This window comes from Sprattus sprattus (assembly GCF_963457725.1).
Source record: "Sprattus sprattus genome assembly, chromosome: 11".
In the NCBI taxonomy this organism is placed as follows: Eukaryota; Metazoa; Chordata; class Actinopteri; order Clupeiformes; family Clupeidae; genus Sprattus; species Sprattus sprattus.
The window spans coordinates 10,997,179-11,010,915 of record NC_137909.1 but is presented as its reverse complement, the minus strand read 5'-3'; the positions used below and the strand labels follow the sequence as shown (position 1 = coordinate 11,010,915).

General features: G+C 42.3%; 2 protein-coding genes across 2 annotated transcripts; one reads left to right on the top strand and one right to left on the bottom strand.

The window, feature by feature from the left end:
* Positions 1–1,176: 1,176 nt before the first annotated feature.
* On the top strand, positions 1,177–2,175 carry LOC308372305 (testis-specific serine/threonine-protein kinase 1-like; the record flags this gene model as incomplete). Its single annotated transcript, XM_080847462.1, has 1 exon — positions 1,177–2,175. One exon carries the CDS (start codon positions 1,177–1,179, stop codon positions 2,173–2,175), a length of 999 nt encoding a protein of 332 aa, XP_080703588.1.
* Positions 2,176–2,225: 50 nt separating this feature from the next.
* On the bottom strand, positions 2,226–7,139 carry ess2 (ess-2 splicing factor homolog). The gene is made up of 10 exons (XM_080847440.1): positions 6,834–7,139; positions 5,889–6,057; positions 5,542–5,640; positions 5,147–5,316; positions 4,644–4,761; positions 4,394–4,527; positions 4,180–4,282; positions 3,739–3,848; positions 3,417–3,532; positions 2,226–3,113 (listed from the first exon to the last, which is right to left on the bottom strand). The coding sequence occupies exons 1-10, from the start codon at positions 6,957–6,959 to the stop codon at positions 2,831–2,833; spliced, it is 1,428 nt and encodes a 475-aa protein (XP_080703566.1). The 5' UTR covers positions 6,960–7,139; the 3' UTR covers positions 2,226–2,830.
* Positions 7,140–13,737: the final 6,598 nt, after the last annotated feature.

Here is a 13,737-nt window from a genome sequence, read left to right as displayed (position 1 = left end):
TTCTTTCATTATTTCACTCTTCTTTCTTTTCTTCTTTCCTTCTTCCACTCTTCTTTCCTTTCTTCACTCTTCTTTCTTTTCTTCTTTCCTTCTTTCACTCTTCTTTCCTTCTTCCGCTCTTCTCTCCTTTCTTCACTCTTCTTTCCTTTTGTATTTCCTTCTTCCACTCTTCTTTCCTTTCTTCTTTCCTTCTTTCACTCTTCTTTCTTTTCTTCTTCCTTTCTTAACCTTTGCATTTCATGCACTGGTATTTCCTTCAGGAAATGCATTTTCTAGTTTAGCTCCGTCGTTTTGATGGTATCAGGTTATACAACCCTCCCCAATAAAGCATGCAGCATATTCCCTTGAAAACGTGGTCTACAAACATGTTGTAGGCTACTGCATTAGTCATTTACTATGTGTTTTCTAAGTATGTAATAAGTCCCCCCTCCTCTTGTTACATCACCGTATGGATGAGCGTGTTTAATTATAATGAATATAATTGGGGGAAAGATATGTGGCTGACAGACTTGTAATTCTTACATGAAACAGGGGTATTCCAAGTACGTGGCTTAGTGATAAACGTTGGTCGAAGTCAAAGTAAGTGGTAAACCTCCTAATAAAAGAGTCGCATGGGAAAGCTTTATTTACCCAGGTGTATCGCTACATCACGTAGCCATGGAATACCCCCTCGTTTGTTATCTTAAACGAGTTTGAGGTGGTTATTAAATGCTGAATTAAAAACAATTACATATTTTTGTAACAATCACAATTACAAGTAATGCGAGAAATCCATTTCATTAGGTTCTTTAACTGCTTGTTAATAAATCGTATTCTTCATATTTCACAACCGGAAATATACAATTATTAATTTAATGACTTCAATTAATTTTCCTTCCCCCCCCCCTCAAACATGTATGTTCAGGCTTCGGACGATAAAAAAGTCCCTATGTTGACAAAGGTGAGACAAAGATTTATGACGCTTAGAATTCATTTGTTATGACGTCGGGTGTCGTAGTTAAAAGTTCGGCGTCATGTAAAAAAAAAATTGACAGTGAAGGGGTTGATGAAAGTATCTTCAGACATGTCATTCCACCACCAACAACAGCAAATGAAGCAAACATTTGTTGTCTGCTAAAAAGTGCGCATAATGCCTGGCTGACAGAATCAAGCCAGCCTTAACGCAGGTGTTCCAACATGGATGAGTCTCTGGTTCTTAAGAAATGCGGTTACATATTAGGCAGTACATTAGGGGATGGGTCATATGGAAAAGTCAAGTCCGCCTATTCTGAAAGCCAAAACGCAAACGTGGCAGTTAAAATAATTAATAGGAAAAAAGCAGCCGCTGATTTCTTGGAAAAATTCTTGCCACGAGAACTGGAAATCCAAGCAAGCTTGAGCCATTCAAACATCGCGAAAATTTTTAAGATTTTCGAAACGTCAAATGGAAAAGTATTCATCATTATGGAGCTCGGCGTACAGGGAGACCTGTTGGAGTTTGTCAAAAGCCGGGGCGCACTACCTGAAGATTTCTCAAAAAAACTTTTTCGACAGTTGTCCTTGGCAATTAAATTCCTCCATGACCAACAAATCGTCCACCGTGATTTGAAGTGCGAGAATTTACTCTTAGACAAAGACTTCAATTTGAAAGTGACAGATTTCGGATTTACACGACGGGTTATTTACGATGACACCGGGAAGATGGAACTAAGTAAAACTTTTTGTGGATCTGCAGCTTATGCAGCACCCGAGGTTTTGCAGGGCATACCATACAACCCTAAAATGTATGACGTGTGGAGCATGGGCGTGATTTTGTTTGTTATGATGTGTGGGTCCATGCCTTACGATGACTCAAACATCAAAAGAATGCTCAGAATTCAAAAGGAGCATCGGGTGGACTTTCCTCGATCCAAACACGTCCCGGCAGAATGTAAAGACATGATCTACAAGACACTGCACCCAGATGTCAAAAAACGACTGGACATCGGTGCCATCCTAGAACATCACTGGTTAGGAAAGACAGGTGAGGTAAGCAGCAGACACCGCGATGGGCCGTCCACATCTAAACCAGCCTCCAGCAGCAAGGACAAGAAAAACGTGGAAGGGAAGGTGGAGACAGACATCACTCCAGGCCCTGGCAAAGAGGACCAGGCTGGACCATCCTCGCCCAGGACTGAAGTAGCCTGTGTGACTTGATGGTAAGGACACAGACTACAACCTCTACTCAATCATAACACATACAGTAGTGACATTCAGCCATTTAATGAATATCTGGTCATTCTACTGTAAGGTAGGACCTTATTTACAACTCTGTAACGCTCCAAGAATAGCATTTTAACTTGATGTAGAAAATAGGTTCTTGACAAGGACATCATCATCAGCAATGTGACACAAAGTCGTTCAAAGAATTGAAATTAAAAACAACAAAATACAACAGTTTAAATCACTCTGTACTTACTATACAAAAATGTCTTCTTTCACAGTGACATTTGCTGTGAATATCCTTTAACATTTTCTATGTACAAAAGCATATGCACGTTGTTCGTGCCAAGTTAAGCTTGTTCTAAAACCGAGAGAGGGCATCACTCAGCCAGCCAGTGAAGTATCCCAACCAAGATCAAAAGGACGAGACCGTTAGGACTCTGTTTACAAAAATCATTGTTTCTAAGGATGAGATTGATAGGAGTTTCCATAAACAGTTCTGTTCAGAACTCTCCTGCACTCAGTGGAACTGCCTTCCCGATAAGGAGGTGAAATATGTGTATCATTTTCCTCATATATTTTAGACAGACCGCTTTGAGTCCAGTTTTGGTCTAGTCTTCCCTGCCCAGGCAAAGGGACAGTCTGCTTGTTAGAAGTAGTCAGCGGCTTTTCTCCTCTTAGGAAGCTGCAGGAGATCGTCAGTGATGGAGGCGGGGTCTTGTGACGACGGAGTGTGGATCTTGCCAGGTGTTGGGGTGTCGTGGGGCGTGAGTGACCCCCCCAGGGGTGTCTTGGAGCCAGCGCCCCGGTGCGAGGGTGAGGGGGTGTAGCTGGCACGCAGGGCTTTGTCTGTGTACTTGCTGGAGGAGCGGTTGACAAGCTTCTGGAGGGCAGGGGAGAGGGCGGCTGGCGTCACACCCTTGGGCGTGAGACTGTAAGGAAGAAAAGGATTAAGGCATCTGGATAACCAATCACTTCTCATAGCTTTGGAATGGATACATTCAGGGATGCAGATTTACCTCAAAAAGCCTTGCAAAAGGCAACACAGGCAATAAAAGTGAAAAACATGCTCATCAGTAAGACCATCCAGCTACATGTCTAGTAGAAGTCTGTGTTGCCATATTGTATATGGTGAGCAAACAATCTGACGGCTAATGTGAGAGCTATGTTCTGACATGCAAGAGAGCCTACTGGTGAATGTGCACTGAGTGTCGATCAGACCACGTTCCCCTCACCTAGCCAGGTTTTCAGTGACTTTGCGCAACGCCTCCTGCTTCTTGGCTCGGTTTTTGGCCATGGCCTCGTTAGCCATTTTCAAACCTAGCCGCTCTCTTCTTCCTGGTTCAGGAATCTGCAAGTGCAAGTTTGGTTACCATACTGACTAGGGTTTTTGCACTGTAAGCTGAGCTTTGTATCACAGCATGGCACACTACAGGAGACCCCTTCACGCCCAAGCTATGTCAAACTATACATTATAATAAGCATAAGGAAGATGATCATAGAACATGATAAACTAACAGATTTAGACAACCAGGGTAAAGTGAGGCTTTGATTCACCTTAAAGGAAGGGCCGACGTTTCTCTCTATATAAGGAGAATCAGAGCCTTCCAGACGGAACGGAGTGCTCTCGATCTCACCCCAGGTCATCAGCGGGGAGTCAGCCACACCTTAGAGAAGCAGAAAGAGGTCACATGTGTAGTCTTGGCCACATGCATTACAGGGGTCGTCTACACCCATCCAATGACGCCCACTTTCACAATACATGACATCACACCATTTTACCCAGTGTAATATTCAGAACTCCCCAAGAACTCTATTCAATTTCTACAAAAATAATGTGTTAAGTTGGCAGATAGTGTGAACATGCATATGCGACACTACTCAATATTAAACAATACAAAAAAAAACTTGCACAATCCTGCGTCAACTTTTTATAATAACTGAGTCTTTGAGGAAGACGGGACTGAATGTCAGCATCCCACAGACCATCGTACTCACCAGGCATAGGTGATGGAGTCCCAACATACCCAAAGCCATTTACTTTAGGGGATTCGTGTGGAAGCAGGTCTTTCCCATCGGGGCCAACCTTGCCCTGTTTGTACTGGGTGAAAAAAAGACATAGAGGAATATGATTGTGGTTGTCACACCGGTTATAGGGAATATTTATTTAACAGAATAGTTTAGGAGTTAGATCCGTTGGTTATTGGAGTACCTGTGCATTGAGAGCCGCAGCCTCCTTGATCTGGCTGTTGTTGAGGGCTTTGCTAAAGGGGTCCTCCAGAAACCGTGTGTTCTTATGGACCACCTCACGAGGTCTCTTAAAGATCGCGTCTTCGTCTTTCACTCCTTACAATTCAGAAAGGTAATCAATGAGTAACAACACAGCAAATTACTTTCCAGCATATAACGTCATGTAAAAAAATTATTCAATTAACAAACAAGGGCGGCAATCCTGTCCTTACCTTCTGGATAATACATGAGGGCGTTTTTGGCTTTGTACACCCACGTCTCCAATCCTGCCTTTGTGCTCTCGATGGCCTGGACCTCTGATGAAGGTAGCGCCATGTATTCCTCATGGCGCTTTGAGGGGGGGAAACAATACAGATGAAGGCTGGTTTTGAAATCAGCTACACACACACAGCCAAATCTGACAGCTCTGCATTAAATGGTCTACAGTAAGCGCTCAACTGTTTTGTGTGGTATGGATTGAGTAGCTGATACATGTGTTCAGTGCAACGAGTACCTGATATGTTGGTATGGTGTGTGTGTGTGATATAAGGCCTGGACTGAGTACACGATAGTGTGTGTATCTAGTATGGCTGGAATGAACACCTAATGTCTATTGGTACGAACAATGATACATGATGTGTGTACAGAGTACATTGACGCTAAGTAACTGATATGGAGTGCAGTGAAGTTGTGTGCCTCATATGGGATGGTATGGTTTGTGTTCTGGTGCGAGTACCTGTTGGTACTCTTCCTCTGCCTCATAGAGCCATGAGTGCCTCAGCTTCTCCTTGTCCTTGGCGAGCTCCATAATCTGCTCAAAGGAGGCATTGTCCTCACTGGTATTCTTAGCCAGAAACCGATCCAGGCATGGCAGTTCCTTCTCCTCTCGTACACCATCCTTCAGTCCTGTAAACATACGAGCCGTGCCTTTAATACCCAAGCCATAGTTTGCTATCCAGTACCTCTATCGGCTGTGGCCACCCAGGGCTGACTATGACACATCACAGACCCTACATTGGTGACGAACACTGCTACTTGTCCAGTACTCCCTTCAAACAGACGTAGAGTATGTAGAACATTTTTGACCAAATAAACTACTGTGGAAAACACTGAATACAGAGAGCACCTTACCATATCCTGATTCTCTCATTCCAGACCTGAGTTTGCCATGGGAGGATGAGGGAGACACAGGCCTACCCTCTGGGGTTTCAAATGAAGCTGGTGACACATCTGAAACAAGCCACAGAAGCCATCAAACAACACTGGAAAACACAAGGTCAGCTTTGAACACCTGACATGGAAGTGTTCTTCTAACCAGGAAATAAATCTATCCCCGGGGTGTATGCGCTTTCTCTTCTTTCTTGTTGAGTGATATTTACTGAGGGGGATATCCTTTGAATTACACTTCAAATGAAAAAATAGAATAAATAGACACAACACTTCATTCTATTGACCCTATTACTTTTTTAAAAACTTACATGGCATGCTGACGCGCGGGGTAGATCTGTTCGAAACGGACCCGTATTTAATAGCGATTTCTCGCATCTTCCCCAAGTCTCCAGTTTCCTCCGCCTCCAGGTAGTCTTTCTGAGCCTGCAGTTTTGTGACATCTGGGAAGAAGTCTCGCTGAATGATCTTCCCTAAGCCCTGCAAGACAGGAATACAGTTTAAATGTACTCCATTCCTCTAAAGTTTACTCCATTCCTCTAAAGTCCACAGACAGGGTACACCTTGATTATTAGAAATGTACTGTAACGTGCATCATTGCCGCACAGCTATCTTATTCTTTATCAAGCTAGAGGTCCACGCCAGATAAACGAACAAAACTCTACTCACGCTTGCCTCACGGGTGCAATACCATATGCAGTTTCATCATATTTGGTAGAATACTATCACCGTGTTTGAAATGTAATGGTTTTGTTAATAGCCGAGTGACAGCTGATTTTCCAAAGTGAAGTTGGCAATTTTGCAACTTTTCCGATGAACCATTTTACCGTACAGATAGATGACATGACTAACAAGTGGTGAAATGTGAACGTGAAAGTATTTGTTCGGTAAATTAGCGCGTTCGGTCATTCTGCGTGGACCTCTAGCAGATAGCCTACCGATATCTAGTGATGAAAACAACTTGTCGTTAACGGAGAAGCCAATGTTCGTTTTGCAAAGTTTAGAAGCGACACACACACACCAACCAACACAAGCAGTAATTTAACGTTTCATTAGCCATGAACAATTTTATAAATCGCACAGATAACATCTGATCTCTGAACAATGTAACATAATCCAATACGACGACCTAAACCGCCTACTTGCCGAGAACGCCCTCTTCAACAAACAGACTAGCTAATGCAATTTGGAAAGACATACAGATTATTTAAATTAGCCATCTGGGTATTAGCTGGCAGCTCTTTATCAGTCATTACCTCAATGTAGTCCTCTTCAACAAGAACCTTCCTGTCGCATTTCTTTACTTCCTCTGCGGGTTTTCTAATAGCGAGAGTTGTGATTAGCGACTCGGACTTGTTAGCCTTCTCAAGGATTCCTTGCATTGTTCCACTTGTTAGGCTAACGCTACACTACACTTGGACTTGATAACCTCGAGGCACGGATGAATTGTAATTGTGGTTACTGTCGTTCCATATGTACACTATTTTAAGATAACAAAGTTTCTCTATTTATTTTAAAAGTGAAATGTCCTGCCAGCCACAAATCGTACAAACGTTAGATAAGAGCACAGCACATTGTGAAATAACAATCGTCATATCCGGAATGACGAACAGTCTACCAGAGAATTTCGTGAACGTTCTAGAAAACCTGCAAGGGCTGACAAGTAGGAGAAATGTCTTACCGCCACCTAATGGTGACTTTGGTGTACAATAATAACAACCAAGTAACCAATGCAGTTTTATGCAGGTTAAGGTGTAGGTGTTTAGCAGACACTTATAATATTATTAAGTCATACTAAATAATAAATAATATGATTTTTTTTTTAACAATAACAAACAATTATGCATGAGCCTACATATAAGAATATGAATCAACAATTAGTATTAGCAGCAACAGTAACAACTGTAACAACAATATGAGATGAGTCTTTCAAAATCTACATTATTCTGTGATACATACTTATACCGTATATTATTGGACTCATATTTGTGAACTTTAAGGTACATTTCAAAAGCAGAGGATAATGAGCCATATGTCCCAAAGAGAGGACAGGGAACCAACCACCCAACCCACTTTTGCCTTTTCATACAAATAATTAGCTGAGCACAAAGAAAATGCATGTCCTCATTCTACACACATCTTCCCCAAAGGTTTTGTTATTGTCAAACAGGGCAGCTTCCAAACAGGTCACAGAGTTCCTGTCAACTAACAATCTCCTCGATCCAAACCAGTCTGGATTCAAAGGCGGTCACTCCACCGAAACAGCCCTGTTGTCTGTGACGGAGGCCTTAAAAACAGCTAGAGCAGCAGCTCAATCCTCGGCTCTCATCCTGCTTGACTTATCAGCTGCATTTGAAACACTCAACCACCGCATCCTGGCATTTTTGGCAAGGCGCACTCCTGGTTTGAATCGCACCTCACTGGGCGCTCATTCAAGGTGTCATGGCAAGGTCATCTGTCTGTGCCTCACCACCTCACCACTGGGGTGCCCCAAGGGTTGGTGATGGGACCACTTCTCTTTGCCATTTATACCACCTCGCTGGGCCCTATCATCCGATGATACTCAACTGGTGCTGTCTTTCCCTCCTGAGGACAGTCTTGCTGATATATCCACATGGATGAAAAACCACTACCTTCAGCTGAACCTGTCCAAAACAGAACTGATGGTCTTCCCAGCCAAACAGGTCATCCACCACAACATCAATATCAATATTGACTCTTTATCTCTTGTTCCATCCAAAACAGCAAGAAACCTCTGGGTCATTATTGATGACCAACTGACCTTCACTGCCCACATTGCCTCTGTCTCCAGGTCGTGCCGCTTTGCGCTATACAACATCCGCAAAATCAGGCCGTACCTCACCCAATATGCCACCCAGCTGCTGGTGCAAACCTTGGTGAGTTCCCGCCTTGACTACTGCAACGCCCTCCTAACGGGCCTGCCGGCTTGTGTGGTGAAACCACTACAGATGATCCAGAACGCGGCGGCGCATCTAGTGTTCAACCAACCAAAGAGGGCACATGTCATCCCGCTACTCATTGAGCTCCACTGGCTGCCGGTAGCTGCTCGCAATAAGTTCAAGTCACTTATGCTTGCCTACAGAGTCTTGCTGGATTTGCTCCCACCTACCTAAATGCTCTTGTAAGGGCAAATGTAACACCTAGGACGCTGCGCTCATCTAGTGAGTGGCATCTGGCACTGGCGCCTGTGCAAGCACGGCAATCCAGACTATTCTCAGTTGTAGTTCCACGTTGGTGGAACGAACTGCCTAGCACTACCAGAGCAGGGGCATCCCTCTCTACCTTCAAGAAGCTCTTGAAGACCCAACTCTTCAGAGAGCACCTCCCTTCCTAACTGGCACCTTGGCATAACTTGCACTTAAGCAGTGACAGTCCCGCACTTCTTTTTCTTTCTATGTCGTTTTCTTTTTCTTGAAAAAAAAAGCAGTATTTATTGTTACACCAGGTTTTATTGCTCTTAGCTTGACTGTTCTCTCCCTTGTACGTTGCTTTGGACAAAAGCGTAACTAAATGACTTAATGTAAATGTGAAACAGAGAACAAAAAATAGTTTGGATCTGCAAACAATAGTGACAGATATATTTGCAGTCGCATCTTTGACTGGATTACTTGCCTCTCTCTTTCTCTTTCTCTCAAACACACACAAACACACACACACACACACACACACACACACACACACACACACACACACACACGCATGCACGGCATGAGTAACCACACAATACATTATAAACATATTAAACATTAAATATAAACATACCATACAAAGAAATGCCACTGATTGCATGGTGTAATGGCAGCAAGTGTCCAATAGATGTCACACTTACCCAGTAGAAAATATGAGGCCACTAGGCCCCCCTTAGCCTTGAATCTGTCAAACTGTTTTATCCCACTTTTCAAAGCTCAAATTGAATTACAAGCTGCATAGCTAATGCAAACAATTCCACCTTTGTTCTTTGCTAGAATCGACATGAAAAGACTCCCAGCTGTAGAGAACTGCACAAGGACAATCCCACTCACCTTTTTTACTGTGAGGTTCTTTCAAGAGGAATACACAGTAAAGGCAAATCGAAACACTTTGTGTCTGAATAGATCAACATCAGTGTGTACACTAATGAAAGGAAATAAAACAACCGCTTCTGTATGTGTGGGTAGTTCTGTCTAGCTAGCCATTCTCTTCTGTTATCAGTCTTCTTTTCAGAGAGAGGGTAGGCCGTGTAACAATAGCCCTCTTCAAAAACATTTGTCCTTCAAAGCAGCGAGCTAATTGCAATTACGTTTAAAAAACATTCTGTGGTTGAATCTCTGACAGCATGGAAGTGCTGACAGCATCCAGTAATGAGCAGTAATGGGGATCAGAACACTCTTAGAACATATAGGAGACCACAACAGTATTGTGTCCAACAGTTCCTCTCTCAGGAGGTATTAAGCACCTTTTGTTGACAGAACAACAGAATAAGATAACTATATGAGATAAGTATCAAATGAAGGTTAACTTAGCACCATTCTACCGCAAATGTATGCGGAGTTATGCAGACCTATTAGCCAAAATATGTGTCCTCACCAGCCACTGGTAAGTTAAAAGTGTTGCATTTCTATTCAGACATTCAGACGCATAAATGTCTCTAATGCCTATACCAGAGCAACAACACTGACTGATTTTTCAACTACTCCTCTATTCACACTCATGGTGCCTATTTTTCAAAAAAATTCTGAAGTGTCTTCCTCACTCATCTAATGTCCTCCGTCAGTCTAAATTAGTTTTAGGCCTTATTTAATGTCAATCACTCTAGCCTACTCAACACTTGCATCACTCGCTCGCAGCCACCTTCAACACCCCTACACACACACACAATCACACACCCAGCATGCAACACTACTGATACCAATGATGTTCACACCCCATCGTATGTTCTGTACTGATAATTTCTAGAATGTAGTTCATACCAGGGGCGGCTTGTCCATAAGGGCGATTGGGGCGACGCACTGCCTCCGGGAATTTTTATTTTTTTCTGTCGGACTCTACCACTAGACTGTCTGATCTGCCTCTGAATGTCATTGTCCAATCAGACAACAGTCACTCAGGCAACAGTCAGGCAAACGTGTTGCTTCAAATGACCCCGCCCCTTATTGGGCAACAAGGAAATCGCCCCAGATCTCTCTCATTGACTCTCATGTTAAATCCATTTTTAACATTCAGTGCATCAACTCGATTCACTCTTTGAAAGTCGGCGTACCAATGTAGATAAATTGACAACAAATCCTAAATCCAATACTTGGAAGGAAAGAAAATCGTGGCTAGCAGGCTGTGAAGTGGCCAACACGGTCTGTATTCCTATATAGGCTACCACTGTAACCAGGGACGTGCACAGGAGGGGGCTAAGGTTGCTCTGGCATCTGCGTTGCCCTCCTCGACTGAAGTTGCCCCTCCGGAGGAAATATATATTTGCGATCAGGAGACAGGGGAGAGGCAGCGGCGGTGACAAAAATTAACGAGTTGCCCCTTTTTTCCAGGGCAGAGCAACTGCCCTTCAAAATTCCTGAGCACGTCCTGACTGTCACTTTTCATAGCTTTTACAGTGTAAATGTTCGCTTCTTACACTAACACTGAGTTATTTTCTATGTGAAGACTAATTTAGCTTTTGTAAGCCACTGCTTACAAGATCAGTCAAAAAATATGGTTGGTTTTGACTTACTTGTTGCCCCCTTCTTTACGTGCTTACTGGACATAATGTGTCCTGTTACACTATGTTACATCATACAACTTTTGATAATGAAGAAGTAGGATATTTTAATGTGGAGGCACATCATGTTTGCTTATGAAGGTTCCTGGATGCAACTTTCTTTCATAGCTTTCCACCTGTAACTAGCTACTCTAGCTATGTAGGTACAGGGAAAATATTTCTGTTTTGTGCTGCCATCTAGTGGACAAAAAGGTATTGATGTATGATGTATGTATGTATTTTTTACAATCGGATACACACTAAAATCAAAAGTGTAACACAATTATCAAAACCTTCACTCAAGGAGTAAAACAACGGCTCAGATCTGCACAACTATAAGCACATTTAAACATCACACTTTTTGCGAAACCATACACACAAGTGATTTGCAAAGCACTAAACACACTTTTATGCTTTAGACACAGACGTATATCAAGAGGTCACTTTCTTACAATTCCAAAACACTCTGTCAAGTTACCACACCTATGAGCCGGTCAAATAAACACAGCCATCAAGTGCCCAAACACATGATTGCTTAATTGTAGACACAACAAACAGGTTTAAGCACTATAGAAATGCAGCAGATGAGTAACTGTAATCTGTCTTCAACCAAAATGGAAGGAGTCAAAAGAAGAAGTGTGAGGGTGAGGGGGGGAATCCACAAAGGAGGAGAAGGAGGAAGAGGCCGAGGCCATGCCATGAGGCTGAGGTCAAGGTGGAAGTAGAGGAAGAGGAAGACCTGTAGCAGGAGGAAAATGTGCTCAAAGAAATAGACCAAATGTATCAAATACAGTAAACTTGAAAGGAGGACAGGCCCATATTCACGCAAAAGCAAGATATAGAGATCATAAACATGCTTATGGCAAATACGTAATGCTATCAGGCTCAGAGAAATTCAAGCAAACATTATCAGTGACCATGCCATTTTCAATACAGTAATATCCATCAGGTCTCTCAGTCAACACTGGCGACACTGACAAATCTGTACATTTTACTGTAAATGGAATTGTAACCTGTATTGGAAACATCTTTTCACCTTTGTCTGATATTTGCTGAGCTTACAAAGTTATGCACACTACTGAAGTAGCATGAAAACTGGGACATGTTTTGTTGTGATTCTCCATGTTGACATGTTGACTGATTTGGGTATATGGAGAGAATTACGTAAATAATATTTTCATCAGCATTGGTCTTTCTCTGTGTACTTCACTTACACTACTCTAATCACTGAGAAGTAGTATTGCTAAGTGTTTTAGGTTTATAACAGAAGTGTGTAAGTGGTTCAAACAGAATTCAGTATATGCCATGTGTGTGTTTCATATGGTAACATAATATGGTTTTGTTAAATGAGTGTATAGATTTTACAAGAGTGTTTCATTTTGCAATGGATCTGATGTTTTTGCTCATTGGGTGTGTGGTTGTGCTTATTGTGTGAGGCGATTGAAAAGCAAAACAAAGCAGTCAAAATTGTGTGTATCCGATCGTAAAAAACTGTAATGTAACTACTGAATGGGTCCCCTTAATTATTATCAAAAATATGTCCCCCCTGAGAATTTTTTCAGGAGCTGCCACTGGTCCATACTAATTCTACCCTCTGCTTCCAGTTTCTTCATTGTGTGGTCTTTTTTCTGCTGATATTCATTCCTAAAGGCTCTGTTGTTATACATTTATTACACGGCTCTTCTTAATGCTGTAGAATGCTCCATTCACTTGAATGGGGCTTCCCAACGTTCTGCGGTCAGTTATTAACCGATAGCAGACCGTTGCTATGCAATAATGACCGCTGTCAAGGAAAGTGGCCTTTTTGCCTCTGATTCACATCTTTCGTAGCACTCTGCAAGTAGTCCGGTAACTTATCATGGGATTTTCAGCGGACGGTTGACCAGCTGTGTTCTAAAGAATGTTTGTTAAATGTTTGAAGTTCAACGTCTTTGAGGAACTATTTTTCTGCTTTCTCCGCTTTTTAATACTAATGGTTACAAATAAATTGTCAAGAAAACACACTGTGTGAAGTTATTTTTTCGTGTTGGCAAGTAGCCGTATAATAAGCGGGATAATGTATAGAACGCCGGTCATTGTCGGGAAAATGTTTTCAGTTGTTAAGTTGGGTCAGTGGTGGAGTGTTTGTTCGATCCATAGGGCCACCAAAGGTTTGGGCGTAACATTCAGTGACTCATAAATGTGTATAAGGTTGTCTTGTGTAAAGTTCGCAGGGGCGAGGTCACACAAGGGCCTGGGTGGGCCAGCTGTACGCTTACTCGTGTTGTAAAATAGAACTGTACAATGTTTTTACTCAAATATACAGTTTTTCTCGATTGCTTTGGCACATTTTTCCAATCACTGTTTACTTTTTCAAAACAGCTCACACATAGCCCTTAACAGTAGAAGAAATAACCAAAACACTATTTGATGTT